The 19,441-nt window shown below is 50.3% G+C and overlaps 1 protein-coding gene across 3 annotated transcripts; it reads right to left on the reverse strand.

The window, feature by feature from the left end:
* Window positions 1-234: 234 nt before the first annotated feature.
* On the reverse strand, window positions 235-19,435 carry Mppe1 (metallophosphoesterase 1). Of its 3 annotated transcripts, none has more exons than XM_048806757.1 (10): window positions 19,283-19,435; window positions 9,255-9,628; window positions 7,590-7,698; window positions 5,414-5,517; window positions 4,741-4,815; window positions 3,289-3,397; window positions 3,116-3,184; window positions 2,908-3,030; window positions 2,140-2,280; window positions 235-1,048 (listed from the first exon to the last, which is right to left on the reverse strand). In XM_048806757.1, exons 2-10 carry the CDS (start codon window positions 9,518-9,520, stop codon window positions 866-868), a joined length of 1,179 nt encoding a protein of 392 aa, XP_048662714.1. In that variant the 5' UTR covers window positions 9,521-9,628; window positions 19,283-19,435; the 3' UTR covers window positions 235-865. The 3 variants fall into 3 exon arrangements, with proteins under 3 accessions (XP_048662714.1, XP_015361536.1, XP_015361537.1); XM_015506050.2 differs by lacking the exon at window positions 19,283-19,435 and adding an exon at window positions 18,927-19,125; XM_015506051.2 differs by lacking the exon at window positions 19,283-19,435 and adding an exon at window positions 18,927-19,123 and having other exon boundaries at window positions 3,116-3,181.
* Window positions 19,436-19,441: the final 6 nt, after the last annotated feature.

Below are 19,441 nucleotides of genomic sequence, written 5' to 3' on the forward strand. Positions count from 1 at the left end.
CACATCCACCAAAAACAAGTGAAGCTGTAGAAGGCTGTCCTCTCATTACAACTCTACAACTCGTTACCACTAGGCAACTCCCCTGACCAAGTATGACTTAGGAACTGGAGAGGGCTGGGGTGTGGCTCAGGGTGCAGTCCCCAGCACCACCACAAATAAACAAATAACAAAAGCTGGATTAAAAAACAGAGCCAGACTCTTAGGAAACAAAAACAAGGAGACATGACATCTGACTTGAAATTATCAAAATATTCATTTTTAATACTAATAGCCATATATCAGCATTCCATTTTTTCAATTTTTGATCATTAACAGGCATTGAATTCAGATGTAAGAACATGGTCTCCTAGACAGAAAATCTACTCACCTAAAACTGATTCTATTAGTTTCCCATAGAAGTACAGAAGTCTGTAAGAATCAACCATGTGCCCCCACACATCGCATCTGTAGTTCTAAGTGTAGGGCTTCTTAGGACGTAGGAATTTGAGAGCCACTTCACAGAAGGACAGAAGCACACTCAATGTGCATGTGCCCGTGTCAGCCTGAGCGTGCACCAGGGCGCGGGTGCTTCCTGGGGAGCAGGGTGGTGCATCATGCAAGGAGTGGTATCGGGCACCTCTGTGCTGGGCAGATGCCACCTCCGATCGCACGTACGTTGGGTAAGCAGGCTGTTATAGAGTACGTGTTCCATTTTTATCGCATGAGGACCATCAGCGGTTTATTCCACAGTCACTCCTCAGAGGTTCAGCCCTCCCCTGACGTGCGCAGGCCCCAGAGCCAGCCTGGCTGGCCTGAGCCCCATGAGTCCTGCAGGAGCCGGGTCTTTGGCTTGGCACTCGCTATGGCACACAGCCAGCACCGCTCTTCACCGGGCCATGTGCATTCTGAGCAGGGTCCAAACGGAAAGGAAAGGCGAGGTTAGGCACTCCAGGCGGGCGAAGGTGAGGACCACCAGGAGCCCTGCGGCTGCGCAGTACGTGCTCAGAACTGTGCCCTCCAGGGGGAGGAAGCACTTGGAGAGGGCATGGTCTCTGGGCGTGAAGCTGCCCTGGAAAAGAAATAGGAAGGTACTCTTTCGCAGAGGACTAGCACAGCAGCCCGACTTAGCGCCAGAGGAAAGTCTGCCCTGAAGGGGTCCCTCGGTGAGGCTGGGGCAGCCCTCCCACCCGAGACCAAGTGATCAGGGCCTTCAGCCTGCGCTGCCTCCACCTGCCCACACAGGCACTGGCAAAAGGAGGTGAGGCAGGCGTGCCTGGGGGAGGGGACTGCGATGCGGATGGATCTCGCCATTCGCGCTCACCCCGGCGCTGGGGGCTCCCACCAATGAGTGGGGAGCGCCTGACAGAGATTCAGAGCGTGTCAGAGACCAGGGAGCAATGGTCAGCGAGGAACAGGTAGATAAGGGTGTTCTCATGCCACTCCATGCCTACACACGCATGCCCACACCTGTCCACAGGCTACTCTCTGTTTTTGCGGTGCTAGGGATGGAAGCCAGGGCCTTGTCATGCCAGGCCAGCGCTCCGCCCCTGAGTCACATCCCGGCCCCCACGGGCTTCCCCTGGTTGCCAGTGCACAGTGTGGAAGGACAGTGGAGAACGTTTTCACACACTGGGAATTTGACAATACGAGGGTCCCCCACCTTTCATGAAGTAAAGCACCTGCCACAAAAGCATCCGTGAGCCAGGAGCAGGATCCCATGACCAAAAGCAGGGTGTGGTCGCTCCAGCCGTCACTGATGGACCAACACTGTCCATCAGCCGCGACACGGCAGCACTGTCTGCTGGGGCAAACGAGTGCGTTTGCAGAATGATACAATCGAGTGTTGGTGACAAGTGACATGATCTTGCCTCCTTAGAAAATGTCACACTCAGAGTGTGACATGGGCAGACACTGCCCTCTGCACGGGGCAAGGCACACCCAGGAGATGCTGCTTGCGGTAACTGCCCCAGGACCCAGCTCTGCTCATCTGTTCCCACGCAGCTGCTGGGACGCGGGAGAGTGACACACCATGGTGTGTAGGAGGCTCACTGATTTCTGGCTTTTGTACCTTCTTACAGATTGCAGCAATTAAATAGTTGATTACTGTGTTGACTTATATACCTATGAAAGCCTTCAGATGAAAATAAACTTTCACGTTACCATGATGAAACTGGGGTTGTTTCTGTTCCGCCAGCTAAAAGACGGGACACTGATCTCGGGGACGCCCCCGCGGTGCAGCACCTCACAGGCGCTGTGCGTGTGGCCACTCAGGATCAGGCGTGGCCGGAACCACCACAGCAGCTGGACCCAGGGGACAGACAGTTAGCGCTTACTCCGCGTGGACCCCCCCCCGCCCGGGGCCACCATATACTGAGCTAAACACCCATTTGCTACAGAGGATAGGCTTATTTTCTCCTCCAAAAATAATGTTGTTTATAAAAAGTAAGGCTTGTTAATACCCAGCCTCCTAGACTCTACTCTTCTCACCCCAGACTTTACATGTTTTATTTTTATAAACATTTTTACCAATTTATTTCATATTTTCCATAAATATATTTTAAATAGAAATTCATTCACTTTCAAGTATAAATATGAATCTTATATTTCATTATCTATAAATGCTATTTATGTCTATATTTGTTATATATATTTAAGAAAGTGCATTTTTAATTAAGATCCTAAAATTTTGACTCTAAGTGCCCTTTACACTCCAAAATCCATTTAAGTTTATGAGAATGACTGCAAACAATAGCCGAGAATTTTACAATGTTCACAAATGGAGAAAGGAGAAAGGGACTGCCTAGTCCTCCAGGGGCCCCCGGTCCTGTGCCCCCGCCCCCACCCGGGCGCCTCCCACCCCTGACTAGCCACGATGCACGGGGTAGGAAAGCAGGGCCACCCTGACATGGGGTCCACCCACTGGCACACCTTCTGTGAGGCCTCCCGAGAAAGCACGTCGTACTTCTCCTGGAAAGGGATGTTCCTCTCCTCCGGAGGAGCCGCATCTTCTCCAGAGCAGTTGGCATCGCTGGCGCGATACAGCGGGTAGTGCTGCCAGGACCCGAAGACGAGATGGATGTAACTTCAGGAACCCCAGGTGGCTTTGCCCAGCCCGGCTCCCACTGCCCCAGCTCACCTGCAGGAGGATGGGGGCGGAGGCAGGGAGCTGCTGCCCACCCGCACACTGGCCGGAGCCCGGCACCTGCTGGTCAGAGGTCAGCCGTTAACCCAGCGCACCTGGCCCGCGGCAGGAAGGGAAGGGGGAGCCCGCGGCAGGAGCACAGGCCTGTGCCCGAGGACCTCTCCTACCTCCCGGGAGCAATTCAGTCTGCGAGAGACTTCAGTGAGTTCAGCCTCTACTTCAGAACAGATGCCGCAGCCGTCCCCTTCCAGCGCCACACTGTTGACCATCACAAAACTGAGGCAGACAGGGTGGGCAGGTCAGGCCACGGCCACACAGGCCTGAGCTCCTCTCCCCATCGTTCCTCAAGTACCACTGAGCATCATGGTGGGAAGAACCAAGCCAGGTCACTTCCAAGTCCTGCCCCCAAGACTCAGCAAAAGGATTTTTAACCATAAACTAGTAGGAAATCCCAGATGGCAGAAGCTCTGAGCTCAGGATGCCAGCCTGCTTGACATCTAGCCAGAAAGGCGTGTCCCTGTGTGAGTTACTTAGCCCCTCTGTGCCTCACCTGTCATGGTGGGGTGAGAACAGTAAGCCCTCCCATCAGTAGGTCCATAGACTTAGAGACCTCCCCCTCTCCATGTTCACTCAGCAGGTGGCAAGGGGTACAGGTGCTACCTGCAGCTGGCAGGGCTGGGTATTGCCCAGCCTAGACAAGGCCACCCCTCCATGGCTCCTGCACCTACAGACTCCCATGGACTTGCTTTATCTCCCATGCATTCACCACCTGGGCATGGAAAAGGGGCCTGTAAGGAATGACTCTGAAACTCAAACAATGAGGCCGAAACTTGAGGAGGGTGTTTAAAGTTTCTGAATCACCAACGGGTACTGTGTCTCCACGGAGGCACAGCAAAGGAAGCTACCTGCTAAGGCTGGTCCAGATGTTGGCACTGGAGTGGTCTTGCAGAGGGCCGCAATGTGAATGGCCAGGCTCAGGGTTGGGAAGCTCGGTTTAAAAGCCAAGGCTCATGGGAGCTGCAGGAGTGCCCCCAACACACCAAATCCCAAGACTCCATGATGATGGACGTGAAATAAAGACACCTTTGTGAACGGCCGGTGAAATGCAGGGACACTGCACCCACAGCCAGGGAGGAGTTGAGGACTGGCCATTCACTCTGGGTTGCTAGGTAAAACCTGGGTGGTGTGAGGTCTCCTGTCAACTCCGGGGTAACCAGCGGCCAGGACTAGTCCCACAGAGGGACCCTTATCTAAGATACCAGTCCAACAGAACATGGGTCTAACTGAACATGGTAATCACCTCCAAAAAGGAAGTCTGCAGACTAGGAGTGTAGCTGAGAGGTAGAGCTTGCTATGAGCAGGCCAGAGGCCCTGGGCTGGGCCCCAACACCAGGAGGGAGGAGGGGGGAGGGGACAGGGAGGAGGGGAGGGGAGAGGGAAGGGGGAGGTGAGAGGGAGGGGGAGGGGAGAGGGAGGAGGGGGAGGGGAGAGGGAGGAGGGGGAAGGGAGGGGAGGAGAAATTGAAGGGAAGAGGAAAGGAAGGGAAAGAGGAACAGGAGGGGGAAGGGAGCAGCCTCCAAGGATTCAGATCTTCATAAGAATTCACAACCAATACTCACTTTACTCCTTTCCAAGAAAACAGCCTGTCGGAGCTGAACACCTCCTCAAATCGTCTTACTTTGTAGGGGCTCATCCTATATTCAGTTGTCAAGAGAAACATTTTTTTCAGATTAAGCCATATTAGAACCTTGGAGTTATTCTGAACATTGCAAGTAACTTTGAGGACCTGAGTGTCAAACTAGCACCTTTAGGTGAGAGCTCCAGCTGACCCCAGGCTAGAGAAGCTCAAATCTTAGCTCCACTACATACCCTGAGGCCCCAGGCAGGTTGCTTGGCTCCCAAGGACCTCGTGTCCTCATTGGAGCAAAGAGTGAAACAAAAGGCCCCAGGAAAGACCAGGGGATTACCACAGGGAAGAAACCTGAGCAGGCTCCTATGAAACACTGCAGCCCCACATTCCTGTGAGCTGTGCAAGTCTCAATGGTCTTGTTTTCTGACTCCTAAAGAAAACAGTCTGGCCACTGATTCCTAAGGGCACTGTGCTTCATTCCTGCAGCAGACACTCGGTGGACGTTCCACTATGTTAAGGGTCCCTGAGCAGCTCACACTCTCAAGCTTGGTTGGAGGACAGGCTCCCCACACAACACAGGTGAGGCTTTGCCCTGCATCTCAGCAGGTCTGACATGAGCGGGACCTCGGCTCTGGGGAACAGTGACTTGGTGAACCACTTACTCATAGTGAAAGCCAATGTCGTGGTTGCCCGCGACCACCTTCAGCTGCACATGACCGGGATGTCTGAACATTTGCCGAAATCGTGCCATCTCCTCCTCCCAGGCCTGGGGAGACAGGGTCACTGCTGAGGGCCCAGAACCCTCTCTTCCCACAGCTGAAAATTAACTCTCGGGTCCAAATCAGATGCTCATAAAGCTCAAAAAATTGGGCTGAGGCTGGGGCCCAGTGGCAGAGCACTGGCCTAGCACATGTGGGGTACTGGGTTCAATCCTCAGTGCCTCATAAAATCAAATAAATAAAATAAGGTTAAATTTAAAAAAAAACTTTGAGTTTTAATTCTTCGTAATACCTCTTTCCCCAAGACTACTACAATAGCTTTCATCCTTTATTTAATTTGATGCCAAATCTTAACAGATGGTGTCTTCCTCCATCTTTAAACATTTTTAACTGGCAACTCCCCCAGATTTTTGGTTCAGGCACTTGTTATTCCAATGTCCCCAGGCACAGAGCCCCAGGTCAAGAAATGAGGAGAACAGACTCCTGGGAAACGCTGACTCTTAGGTCCACAGAGGAAGCAGACAAAACCTTTATTACAATAAACATTTCAAGTATTCTGACATTTATGTTAACTATTTTTACTTGCTTTATCTGGCTATGTTACCCAGGATGGCCAGGATGGCCTCCAACTCCTGGGTTAAGTGATCCTCCTGCCTTGGCCTTCCTAGGAGCTGGGACTACAAGCACACACCACCATGCCCAGCTCCTCCTTATTTTTATAAGGTAAAAATATCAATTGGATGAACACCCTGGGTGGGCCAAAAAGAAATCAACAAAAACAAAAAATAAATCTATTCTGGATAGTAACAACTTTATCCTAAAAATGTTAAATACAGTATACGATTCAACATAAAGAAAAGTGCTAGATAAAGCCCTTCCTTTACAAAGAATTCATGGTAACAAATGGTATTTAAATTTAGAATAACAAATCTAGGAAATCATAAAATGTTGCTCTTAATTTGCAAAAGCAACATATAATCTAATTGAATAACTAGTTGTTATTTACATACAATATTTCCATTATCATGTTTAAATAGAGCCTACATTATAACAAACTTGCAATTCTGTAAACAGTAAGTTCCAATCACATTTGAACCAAGTTGTAGCACTGTTCTGGGAAATACCAATGGATTTATAAGAGAGATCTTCCAAATAAATCCTTTCAAAAAAAAAAAAAAAAAACATTAGTGACTGAACATTTTTAACTAAGCAGCAGGAGGAACCCTTCATTCATCTCCAGAATATCATGAGCAGAGCCTTCAGCCAGCTAAAGGGAGAACAACCTCTCTGTCTGGTTTACTGAAAGGCTTACATCACACCAATACCCAGGCATATGTCTGGGGCCCTCTGAAAGAAGGCCCAAGGCTCCTTCTATGCCGCTCACTTAAGAAAGAAAATCAGAGGAGAGTAGCAAGGAACATTTGTAGCACAATTCTCATGATGTAGCAATTAAATAAAACAGGGCTGGGGTGTGGCTTGGTGGTACGATGCTTGCCTAGCATGTGTGAGGCCCTGGGTTCCATTCCCAGCACCACTACCACCACCAAAAAAAAAAAAAAAATGTGTCCCATTAGGTGTCCATTTCAACATACATTCTGTAATTTGGTGACCATTTGAAATAGCAGCCATCCTGCCCACTTTTCCCTTTCCCAAGAGGTTAACAGGACTGTAAATTCAAGCCAAGCAATATCTGGCCATCCACACATTTCCTACCTAGACAAATACAAGATCGGGAACCTAATTCAAGGTTAGAATTGTGACCTGGATACAGGGGCGCACACCTGTGATCCCAGCTACTCAGGAGACTGAGGCAGGAGGACTGCAAGTTTGAGGCCAGCCTCAGCAACTTGGTGAGATTCTGTCTCAAAATGAAATAAATAGGCTGGGGATGAAAATCAGTGGTAGAGTACTCACCTAGCATGCGTGAGGTCTGGGGTTGGATCTCCAGCACCACAAAAGTAAAATTTGAAATTAGTATTATACACAAATTCTAAGATTCTTCAACTACATTTCTAGTATGAGCACTAAGCAGTATATCCACGTAGGCCAGCACAGCTTCCTGGCCATTCTGCACTGCGGAGGTGAGTCCCCACACTGGGTGAGGGTGCCCAGGTCCTACCTTGGAGGAGCTCCACTTCCCTTCATCAAAGACGTCCCCCAGAATGAAGACGACTTCCGGCTGCAACAACCACAGAGCAGTCTGGAAGGCCCTCTCCATTTGCCATTCCCTTGAGGACAACAGGAAAAAATAACCTGTCAAGATGCTCCTTGGCAGAGGCTACTTCCGTCTTCCTGGCCATTTAACAAGTGAAGCCAGGGCGGGGCCTGGCTCAGTGCTGGAGGGAAGCCCTGGGTCCTTCCTCAGGTCCACAAAGACTAGACGAGTGAGCTGAGTGCTCCCACTCTCCTTCCTCAACCCCACTCTTGCTCTCCCACTCTCACACCAAAGGGCCACTGAGTCTGAGTCTGACTGAACGTGGGGAACACCCAGGCAAGGTGGCACATGCCCATCATCTCGGCGGGAGCATTGCAAGTTCAAAGCCAGCCTGGGCAACTTAGTGAGACCTTGTCTCAAAATAAAAAGTTAATAAAAAGGGCTAGGGGTGTGGCTCAGTGGTTAAGCACTGCTGAGTTCAATCCCCAGTACTGAGAGAGAGGGAGAGAGAGAGAGAGAGAGACCTCAGCTTCAGAGCTGGGATCTCACTCTGGCCTGGGACTTGTACCTCTGCTGATTCGCAGCCACTGTGCCCCCCACCTTCCTTCTTTCTTCACTCATCCCTGGGGACCTCGCAAATCACCCACCTGCCTGGCCCAAGTTCACCCACATCCACAGCCCTCTGGGCACGCTGCCTCTTGTTAGGATGATAAGGGTCGAAGGGCACAACATAGGGTAGTGAGAGAAAGCAGTGGGGCTCGGGCCAGGAGCAAGAAGAGCCCATCCCTGAGACGGGGAGCTGCCCAGCTCTGCCCACAGATGGAGGAGGAGCAAAGCACAGAGTCTGCACAGGGGAATATGACTCGGCCCTAGAAGGAAAGTCACCCTGAGCCCTGGGCAGCAAGGTGGACCTGGAGGATCTTGGCGCAACACAAGAGACGCAGAATGACTCCATCTGCATGGGGTGTCCGGAGCAGCCAAATCCACAAGCACAGTGAGAACAGCGGTCACCAGGGGTAGGGAGCAGAGGGGACAAGGAGCTGGTGTGTCATGGAGAGAAGGTTCTGGGAGGAGGGCAGGACAGCTGCACAACAGCGTGGATGTGCTTCGAGCCACTGTGCGCCTACCATGGTGGGGACGATTAGTGGACACTGTGTGCATCTCACCACACTTACACACAGGCTTTTAAAAAGCCTGCTGGTGGAAAATCAGAAGGTCCACATTGGGGAGACGGGTGTGACCCTTCCCCAGGGAGCCAGCACACCCCTGAGGCCCAGGGGACTCAAAGTCACACAGTCCAGACAGGAGGAAGCCCCGCCCAGGCCTGCCCTGCCCACCAGAGTCACGCCCACCTCCCTTACAGCTGTGAGGTCCTCCCAGTCCTGATGGGGGGCCAAGGCCCTGGTAACCCTCTGACTCAGAAAGCCCACCAGCAGCGTAGATCTGAGTCCCTCTGTAGGACAGATGTCCAGTAAACACTAAGTTCAAGGGAAACTCAAATGTCCCCAAATGCCCTTCTTTAAGAGAAAAATAAGAGTAACTCAAAGCCACTCCACCTGACCCATAGGGACAGGGCTACCCCTTTCTGCCTACAGAATTCCAGAACACAGTCCTAACTTCACCTCTTACCTTCGCAATTTGTCCAGCCAGTGGCCAGTTATTTCCCCGAGCAGGTGGGTATCGGCCAGAAACATGGCCTTCAGCACAGGTCCCCGTTTGCCTGGGGCTGGAGTTCCCACCTCTGGCCAGCGGCACCAGAAGATGACAAGGTAATAGATGAGAAATTCACAAAACAGAAAAGAGGCCAAGGCCACCACTGTGAGTTTCAACAGCAAGGACCTTTTCCTCCTCGACAGGCAGAAACTGTGCCTCCTGAGCCAGCGCGTCACAGCCATGTCTCCTGCCCAGGGTCGCCGGCCGCGGGGTCGAGTCCATCAAGAGTTCACCCTGAGAAGGCCGTGGAGCCCGGGGAGTGGGAGGCAGCAACCGGCTCGGCTGTGTGCCTACAGGGCAAGGGCGGGACTGGGTTAGGTTCCTCCAAGGGCCAGTATCAGCACCTCCCTCCAGGAGAACCCACTAGGGCCCTCGGACCAGCCAACAGGTAGAGCACTCGCCTAGCACACGGGTCCTGGGTCCCAGCCCAGCACACAAAAGCAAAGGGATAAGCAGAACCAGTGACCCACACAATCCTAGCCACATTCCCGTCTGGACTTCAACACTGTAGTACACCCAATGTCAGAAGATAAACATTGACACCTTCGAGTCTCCCTACTTCCGTGTGCCAGAATAACGCTGTGAGGATGATCCTCCCATTAAGATGATCAAAAGGTGTGTGTGTTTGTTTTTCATGTTTTCTGTGGTGCAGGGGTGGAACTCAAGGCCTTGGGCACCCTGGTGAGCATTCTACCTCTGAGCTATACCCCAACCCAAGAAAGTGGAATTGGACAGATACAGGAGACACCATGGAAACCCTTCAGGAAGGTGTGTGCTAAAGCCGGGATCTAATGGGAAAAATGTAATCTGACTCCCAGAAGAATTCACCTCAACCACCCCCATGATCTTAAAAGTCAACAGGGTCCTAAGCCCTAGGATGCGCTGCTTTTGGTGTGACCCCACACTAGGACTCGGCTTTTCCTTAAAAGAAGCATGGACTCCGTGCTTCAGAGTTCCTAGCGATTCATCTCACACTGGACAGAAGCCAGGAGCTCAGAGCCACCCTCCTTAATGTGGATGCTGAATTCTGCAGCTGGATTCTGTTTTCACAGAAATGGTTCCCCCCACAAATTAGGCTTGAATTAGTCTTTATAAGAAATTTATGTACAGTGGCTTCACTTTGAGGTCCTTAAAAATGTTTATGGATTCATCCTGAATTTTAGATGAACTTTCCACCCTCTAAAGACACGGTCTGTTAGCCGGGCATGCCTGTCATCCCAGAGACGTGGAGGCTGGGGCAGGAGGATCACGAGTTCAAGGCCAGCCTCAGCAACTCAGTGAGACCCTGTCTCAAAACAAAAATACAAAGGGCTGAGGATGTGGCTCAGTGGTTAAATGCCCCTGGGTTCAATCCCTGGTATCAAAAAGAAGAAAAGAGGCATCTGTGTTTGAGACTCTGAAGAGCCACATTAGGGGAAGATACCCTGAGATGGGCTCTGAGAGATCCACCTCAAGGTGCTGCAGCTCGGGTACAAGAGGAGACTCTGAGAAGAGCAGTGACCCACAGGGCTCAGTGACCTGTCAGAGAAGCCCCGAGGTCTCAGGGGACTGAGCAGGGATAGTGAGACAATGGCCAGCAGCCCCGAGGGAGTCCACAGAGGGAGAAGGTCTTCTTCTGCAGAACTTTCTTGTGTAAGTCCAGGAACTTCCCCTGGCTCACAGGCGTGGAGTCAGGAACAACCTCACGTCCACTAGGCCAAAGGGGCATCTCAGAGAAAGCCAGTCTTCAGGATGGTTTCACATTTGATCACAGAAAAGGAAGGACAAACCCCAGACCCTTACAAAACTCCTCGGTTTATGTCACAGTGGTGTTCCATGACAAGCAATCACGAAGATATGGAAAGTCTTCCTAGAGCAGAGTAAGGCCCAGCCGCTTGCACGTGGAGCCATCTTCCAGAGGTAAGGATGTTCCTGCAGAGCGGAGATTCCTGCAGGACCTGGTCAGTAGGGACATGGCCATTGCAGCAGCCCACAGGAGCTCCATCGCCAGGCTCCAGCCCAGCCCTCAGGGTCCACATGCTAGACCTTACCTGCCCCACCTGAACTTCCTCCTCCCCTCTGTTTTCTCCGAGTGGAACCCCATGGACCATGAAACCAGAATCACCAGGAACCTTGTCCTCCAACCAGGGACACCTCTGAGATGATGGTAGGCGCAACACAGCAGCGGTGAGCCAGGACTGGCCCAGCGACTGAGGATGTGCAGCACCCTGCACACCACACTGCCCCCAGATTCTAGCGCTGGACCTGAGAACCATGAGCAGAAGATTGCCATCTTCCACTCCATCTGTACCAGGCACAGGGTGCCCCTTCAGCCAGGCCTGTGGCACCTGCCTGTCATCCCAGCAACGGGCAAGGCTCAGGCAGGAGGACTGCAAGTTTGAGGCCAGCCTTGGCAACTTAGTGAGACCCTCTCTCAAAACAATTTTAAAAGGGGGCTCGGGGTGTAGCTTAGCAGTAGCACAACCCTGGATTAAATCCCCAGTATCGAGGGGAAATGGTGGTACCAGGCCACACTGGTGTGGAGCCATCGTCCAGAGTTAAGGAGATAAGAGAAGAGACAGGCTTCAAGGAATAATGACAGTGTTCCTTTTAGAGCACCCAGTGGCCTTTGTTTGATTAAATCAAACATACCCAAAGCAATTGCTTTGTCTTAATACCTCATTTTCTTTTAAAAGGCCTAGAATCTCCTACTCCTAAAAGGGAAGCCCAAAGCAGCAGCTGAAACTCCCTGCGGCCCTGAGACCAGGAGGAGTGTGAGGAAGGCGTCCTGCCCCGGCAGGGCTGGGCAGCTGTACAGGTTTCACATTCCCAAGATCAGACACCAGAAGGAAACTCTGACCACTGCTCTCTCTTCCACACCCTCTTCTTTTCTTTTTAAATACTTTTTTTTTAAAATTGTAGTTGGGCAATGCCTTTATTTTATTTCCTTATTTTTATGTGGATTGAACCCAGCACCTCACACAAGCGCTTTGCCGCTGAGCCACAACCCAGCCCCCCTCTTCTTTTCATCAGAGAACCCTGGAGCAGTTATGAGTAAGAGGAGCAAGCAACTCCCAGGTGGGAGAGGCTGCAGGCCAGGAAGGCGACTCTGCCCCAGCTGGAGTTCAGGAGCCAAAGGCACACAAAACCTCTAACCTCCATTGCATTCCCCAGCAACCTGAGCTCCACCTGACCCACTCAGTAGGACCCAAATGGTTAGCCACCCGCAAGGAGGCCATGCTGCCACCGAAAAAAAGGTGAGGGAGGTCCAGACCTCAGACTTCTGGGTTCTTTTTTCCACGAAGAAATAAAAACTGTCCCACAGAGAGTCTTCCAGCCAGGGACGTGGCCAGCAGGAGAGAGAGAGAAGAGGGGAGGGCAGGGAGAGACAAGTGCTGATCTGGAGTTTCTCTAGAAAGCCTAACACCTGTGAATCCACGCTCTGTAATAATGTGATCATTTAACAGAAAAGAGAAATGAAAACCGTATTTAGGCAACTTCTGACACCAGATCCTTAAACAATTGCTTTTGTTTAAATCTTACAAAACTCCTTTTCTTCCTCTACCCAACACTTACTGTTAGTACTTCCAATGTTGTCTGCAATGTTATGTCCAAAACACGCCCTTTTCCTCCTGAATTCATAACAGGGCCTCGGAGGCTACTTTAGCTGAAGGCATTGACTCTCTGCTGGGCTCTGCAGGTTCCTGATGGGAACCTTGAAGCAGGACACACTTGGCCCAACCTTCATTCTGCAGCTGTCTCCCTTGGCTATCTGAACTTGGGTCTGATTACTGATCGACTCTGAACCTAAACATGGTAATCCCTTAAGGAGAGACTGTCTAAAAACTGGAAACACGCAGTTGGTCAGCCCTAAACTCACCTAACCTTGCTCTCCCCAATTCAAGGCTGGAGGCACTGAGATAAAGGGGAATGAAGGTGTGTCCAAGATCTGCAGAGACATCATGAGCAGACAGCAGCTTTCAAGACCACCTGCTCTAGACCCCTGTGGCAGCCGCTGGAACAGGAACAGGAACAGGCAGGCAGCTTGCAGGCAGATCACCCGATGCTGAGACTGCCCCCTCACTGGGAGTAATCGGACTATGACAGTCCCAAGGATGCCCCTAAGCAGGAACCATCATCTCCAGATGGGAACCGACCGCCCCTCATGCAATGAGGACTTCAGCACTTCCCAGACCTGAGACAATGACCAACCAGACCACAGTGTGAGCAAGACCCTGAGTCAAAGACCCCAACTCTTCCCCCGTCTGACCCTGAAGCTCACATCAGTGCCCTGGAGACAGGCTGAGGACGCCTGGTCCCTGATTTCCCAGGAGAGCTATCAGAACGAGACTCCTCGATCCCTCACCAGCACTTTTCCCACTTGTCTTTTGGGGCTAGAGGCTGCACCTGGTATGTTGGGGCTCCCCAGTTGAGGCCCCCTGGTTGGGACGATGGCAACAAAATGAAGACAAAACCATCTGAAGAGTTGATAGGGATAGAGAGAGGGATCATTCTCTCCCCAGGAGTGGCACCAGCAAGGCTGCCGGGCCTTTCAAAGGCCTTTCAAAGCGAGCTTTAGGAAATGAGAAGTCAGCCCTAATTTAAGGGTAAAAGTGACCTCCCCATTGCACGCACTTCCTGGGCCAACTAGAGGGACAGCTGAGGGGATCCTGCTATGGCAAGCAGGAGCTACACAGACACTCCTGATGAGAAGACCCCTGCAATGCAGCCCTGCCTTCTTGGTAGGAAGGAGGAAGCAGAGCTCTGTGTACAGCTAACAACTCGTTCCTCTTCAAATATTCTGCCTTCTGCTGTAAAGACCCATCAGCAGAGATAAGAGCCACACTGAATGGACGAGAAGCCAGACCCGCAGCCCGGCTCTGTGACCTGAGGCAGGCTGTTCACCCCTTCTGAACCTCACAACCTACAACACCAACCTCACTGTGTTGTGCAGATTGACAGAAATAATCTACACAACTGTTCTTTTCTAAAAATAATTGTGTGTACATGTGTGTACGTGTGTGTGTTTGCATGTGTGTGCATATGTGTGTGCAGTGCGGACAACTGACGCTCCAGTCTCTGCACACCTAGTACGTGATCTACCACTGAGTTACACCAAGTCCTGTAGATCCTTCTACAAAGCAGATGTGTCAGGATTTGGTCTGGAGGTAAACCTCAGCATCCAGTGAACCCCAAAGGGCTTCATGCAATGATGCTCAATTCAAAGGGCCAAAATGGCGGTGGCACACACCTGAATTCCTAGCAGCTTGGGAGGATAAGGCAGGAGGATCATGAGTTCAAAGCCAGCCTCAGCAACTTAGTGAGACCCTCGGCAGCTCAGAGAGACCCTGTCTTTAAATAAAATATAAAAAGGGGGTAGGAGATGTGGCTCAGTGGATTCAATCTCTGGAACCAAAGGACCAAAATGGAGTTTGGGAGAATGAAAAGGCTGAGGACTGAAGACAGCTTAGGGGCTGTGGCCACCGGGCCGAGCAGCTCCTCGACTTTCTGAGTCACCTGTCATGTGAACCTTCAACTTTGCCTCAGCCAAGGCTCTAGACCTCCACCCCTGCACAGCATGCGAGGAAGTGAACACGCCACTCCCGAGCCTGGCTCTTACAGGACAAGAAGAGAAATGGGCCTCTTTTCCTGAGACTAAGTGAGCAGGGATCTGGCCTTCCCCAGAGCTAAGGGAGTGCCTGAGGCCCAAACAGGACAGTCTCAACCTGCCCACACAGGAAAGATGGGGAGATGTGGGCACTTATCTCGAATCATTAAACCGTACAACTAAGAAACAAGAGGTTTGGACAAAGAGCACACACTGTGTGCTACTCTCCCTATGATTAATGAATGAATGATTCTATCCATACTAGGAGGATTCCTGTGTTTGCTGCTGTACTGGGGATTAAATCCAGGGTGCTCTACCACTGAGTTACACCCCCAACCCTTTTATTTTATTTTATTTTGAGACAAGGCCTTGATAAATTGCTGGGGCTGGCCTCAAACCTACAATCCTCCTGCCTCAGCCTCCAAAGCAGCTGAGATGCCAGAAGCGCATTAGCAGATTTGGGATTAAAAATCAAAATTACTTACTTATTTCACTTTAAAAGCTCAAGTTGCCAGTTTTATTATCAAATGATAACCCAAGAGAAACTTCACCATCATATGGTCTTTAGTACCATTTGAGCTGGCCTAGGATTGCAAGTTAACAGGTACCTCTCTGGACTCCTCCTGACAGGTGGTAAACAAGGCAGCCAGACTGGGCTGTGAAGGCCCTGAAGGCCCTCTTCAGAACTGGAATGCTGACCTTGTTATGTTCTGATTTCTATCACATATCTACATTTTACTCCTATTGTCCCGTGACAACAACAATAACAAAAGAGCAAAACAAAAATCCCAACTTGTTAACATCTATCGCAGAACTTTTCAAAAAGCTTAAAGAGACTCATTATTGGTTTATGAAATCAGTTTCATGATTTGTGACCATGATTTTTTAAAAGTAAAATAACAATAGAAAATACTAGCTTGTACAGTAGGGACAAGGTGTAGTCAAAGTTAATTTGATGAAACTTCTATTCCCATTTTAAAACACCTGTATCTATGAGTACTGCTCACAATACAAAACACACTTCACTCTGCGTTAAGGGTTGGGGACCTTGCACGTGACTGAGTCAGACTCCCCAGCTGGGTGCTGAGGTGCTCAGTCACAGAAATGTGGCAGAGCTTTCCCCATGACCTTCTTGGGTTCAAGGGACGGTGTCTTGTGCATAGGTGTGTCTTGCTACAGCCCTATGGGTGAAGGTATGCTCACCTGTTTCTTTGTAATATAACCCCTTGCCCTGTTTAGGATAGAATCTTCCATGGAAGTGCCTTGTGTGTGTCCCCTTCTCTTAGTGAGCCCTTGGGTGTGGCCTACCCAGATGTCAGTCAACCTGCTAACAGTGGACATCATGAAGATAGACTCTGCCCCCTGAAACCTGACTCCTTGCCTCATTTGAATAGCTTCTTCTCAATAAAAGGGGTCAGCACGTGTACTCTCCCTCTCTCTTCCTGTGGACCCTTAAGGTCAGAGGAGCCATCACAGCGACCCCAAAGAAAAATGTATTTATGTCTCTATTGTGGTTATTTTGCACAGCCCAGTTAGCCCAGTTTACCTGGAGTGACCCCTGAGCCTTTTAATCACGAGAACAGAAACCTGGCACTCGAGTACTTGCCTAGCATGCTGGGAACCAAAGCTTGGATCCCCAACACTGGAAAAAAAGAAAAGTGTAGATTTAGATTTAAAAGGAAGCCCTCACACAGGACAGGCTATATGGGCAATGACCAAACAGACTGCATTTTACCCTGAGACTCCATCATGTAAGAAATACTTATCCCTTAAGAAAGCCCGTCTCTGTACCCATTAATAGTTTCCTAGCACAGCATACTTGGCAACACAAAGTAGCAATTCTTATACAATGTAAAATCGTTCTCTTTGTTTCCATTTTTCTTGGGCAATGTCAGAGATTGATCCTCTAGACATTAGTAACCATTCTCTAACTTGTGCTGAACTAGGGTCATTTTGATCCACTTCTGCTTGCTTGCTGCTGTGCCAACCTGGAAGTCCTGTGGGAAATACCAATATACCCCATTGCATTGTCTCACTAACTGTCCAGTTCAGCTTCTGTACCTGTTTGCTTGCAGCTATATCAACTGAGATGTGGTTTTTGCCTTTAAATATCCTAAAATGTTGAAGCTCGAGGCTGTTCCTTGCACAGACAGTTATGGGTCCTGTATCGAGCAGTTGCTGACCAGCCAGCTAAATAAAGACTCTTCAATTTGGACAAAACTGGGACTTGATGTGTTTTCTGATCGACCTGCCCCACAACATCTGCACTCCGCTGTCGAGATCACTCCATGACCAGGATGCAGCATGCACACAGTGAGTGCTCACAGAAATCTGTTGATTCAATGGCTTTCAAGTAGTCTCATTTTACCAAACATTTGAGAATTACAAAATACACGTGCTCACCCTTTTGTTCTATCACCTTTCTGTAAATACTTAAAAGTCCACAGTCATATAAACAGGAGGAAAAGAAGTCATTCTTTCTGCCTTTGATAAAAGTATTTAAAGAATGGAAATGGGCTGGGGATGCAGCTCAGTGATAGAGCGCTCGCTTCACATGCACAAGGCCCTGGGTTCCACTGTCAGTGCTCGGGGGGGGGGGGGGGGGTGATGGCAAACAGGTGCAGCCACCCCTCTATGTGGCCAGAGAGGAAGAGCTAAGGCACTCACCCATTGATTGGAGGGAAGAGGGACAATCTTCCCTTGAGCCTCTTTAGAGAACTTTTTCCTCAAAGAGCTATAAATAGAAAAGTGACCTGGGGACCCAAGCTGTTTGGAAGTCCATTATCCCAGTTGCAGATCTCACAAGTCACCACACACCATCCAAAAAGCTAACAGTGTCCTATGTGAGAGCTTCGTTTTAAATCTAAATCTATGCTTTTTTTCCCCAGTGTTGGGGATTTAAGCCTTGGTCCCAGAATGCTAGGCAAGCACTTGAGTACCAAGCTAAATCCCCAACCCTTAAATCTATTACTTACATATATATATATATTACATATTTAATATATATTCATTTTAGTTGTAGATGGACCTTTATTTTATTTATATGTGGTGCTGAGACTCAAACCCAGGGCCTCACACATACTAGGCAAGTGCTCTACCACTGAGCCACAATCCCAGCCCCTATTACTTTTTATATTTAAATAAGAAAAGGAGGAAGAAGAAGGAGGAGGAGGAGGAGAGGAACAGGATGAACAGGAGGAAGAAAGCTTTGGGAGTCTGGCTTCTCAGGAGAACCCATGAATCTCATCACCTTTTAAAGAATGAGAAAAACATGTTTAGTTGCTGAATGGTTTTCATTTAGTGAACTACTGTCAAGAAACCTCACCAACCTTGAGAGTAAAACAGCTGAGAACATAAGGAAAAGGACCGGGTTCCATCACCCAGGAACCCCTACCCCCATGTAGCTGGGGGGGTGGGGGTAAGCCTTCTGCACAAGGCCCTGGATTCCATCCCCAGCACGGAAAACTACAAGTAAATCTTTCAAATTATAAAATACTTGGGCTCAGAAAGTATACTTCATTGTTCTATACTGCCCAACACATAGAAAAAAAGAGCTGCAAATGAAAGTAAAGTATTTTATCCATCAACTGACTTCTAACTTCAAAGCTAATATCCAAATCCTACCCCCAAATAGCCAGGGGGAAAAATAGCATTTAAATACACTAAATATGTAGCTTCTTCTCTTAATTGTTCATTATGTTAAATATATTATTATCACAATCTCTTCGATGGCTATTTGCATGTGAAATCTTTCATCTTAAATGTTATTTTAAAATAAGAGCATTTTTATTCAATCTACATGGATAAATTACGGAGCGAGAGGCCCCTACAATTTAACATACGACCTTTAGTCATCCAGAGTTTCCAGCAAATAACTCGTTACAGAAAGCTGCTTTTTCCATAGGTTTATTTGCAACCCCAAAGGACCATAAAGTTCCATTTTGCAGTGATAAAAAATTAGCTATGACCCTTGAAGTTCATCCTGACAAGAGGATACTTACAAAACCCCAGGGCGCCGGGACCCCGCGGGCCCCCGGAAAGGCCAAGCCCGGGGGCTCTGCTGTCCCCCGCGCCGCACCAGGCCGGCCGCCTCGCAGCTGGGCGGAGCATCCCGCGGCCTTCCTGTTTCCGCAGCGCCTCTGCAATCACTGTCGCCAGGATCCCCACCTCCGCCGCCCCGCCCGCCAGTCCCCGCGCGGCCCACGCTCCCCGGCCCAGCGCCCGCGTTCTGGAGCGCGGGCTGCGGAGGTGGCCCGGCCGGCGCGCCCCGGGCGCCGCGGCCGGTGCTCCCGGAGGAAACCCAGCTGGCGCTCCGCACGACCCCATAGAACGGAGCAAAATAAAGGCACAAGCGTACCCGGGCCGCGCCGTCCTCGCCGGCCCGCGCCGCCCTCCTGGGCTTCCGAGGCCCGGTGCGCGCGGGCCGCGGCGCTGGCTGCCCCCGGAACCTCGGAAGTCGCTGCCCAGGGCGAGGGCGCAGGAGGGAGCCCGGGAACGTCCCGCGAGACAGACAGGG

The sequence above is a fragment of the Marmota marmota genome, unplaced genomic scaffold (genome assembly GCF_001458135.2).
Source record: "Marmota marmota marmota unplaced genomic scaffold, marMar, whole genome shotgun sequence".
In the NCBI taxonomy this organism is placed as follows: domain Eukaryota; kingdom Metazoa; phylum Chordata; class Mammalia; order Rodentia; family Sciuridae; genus Marmota; species Marmota marmota.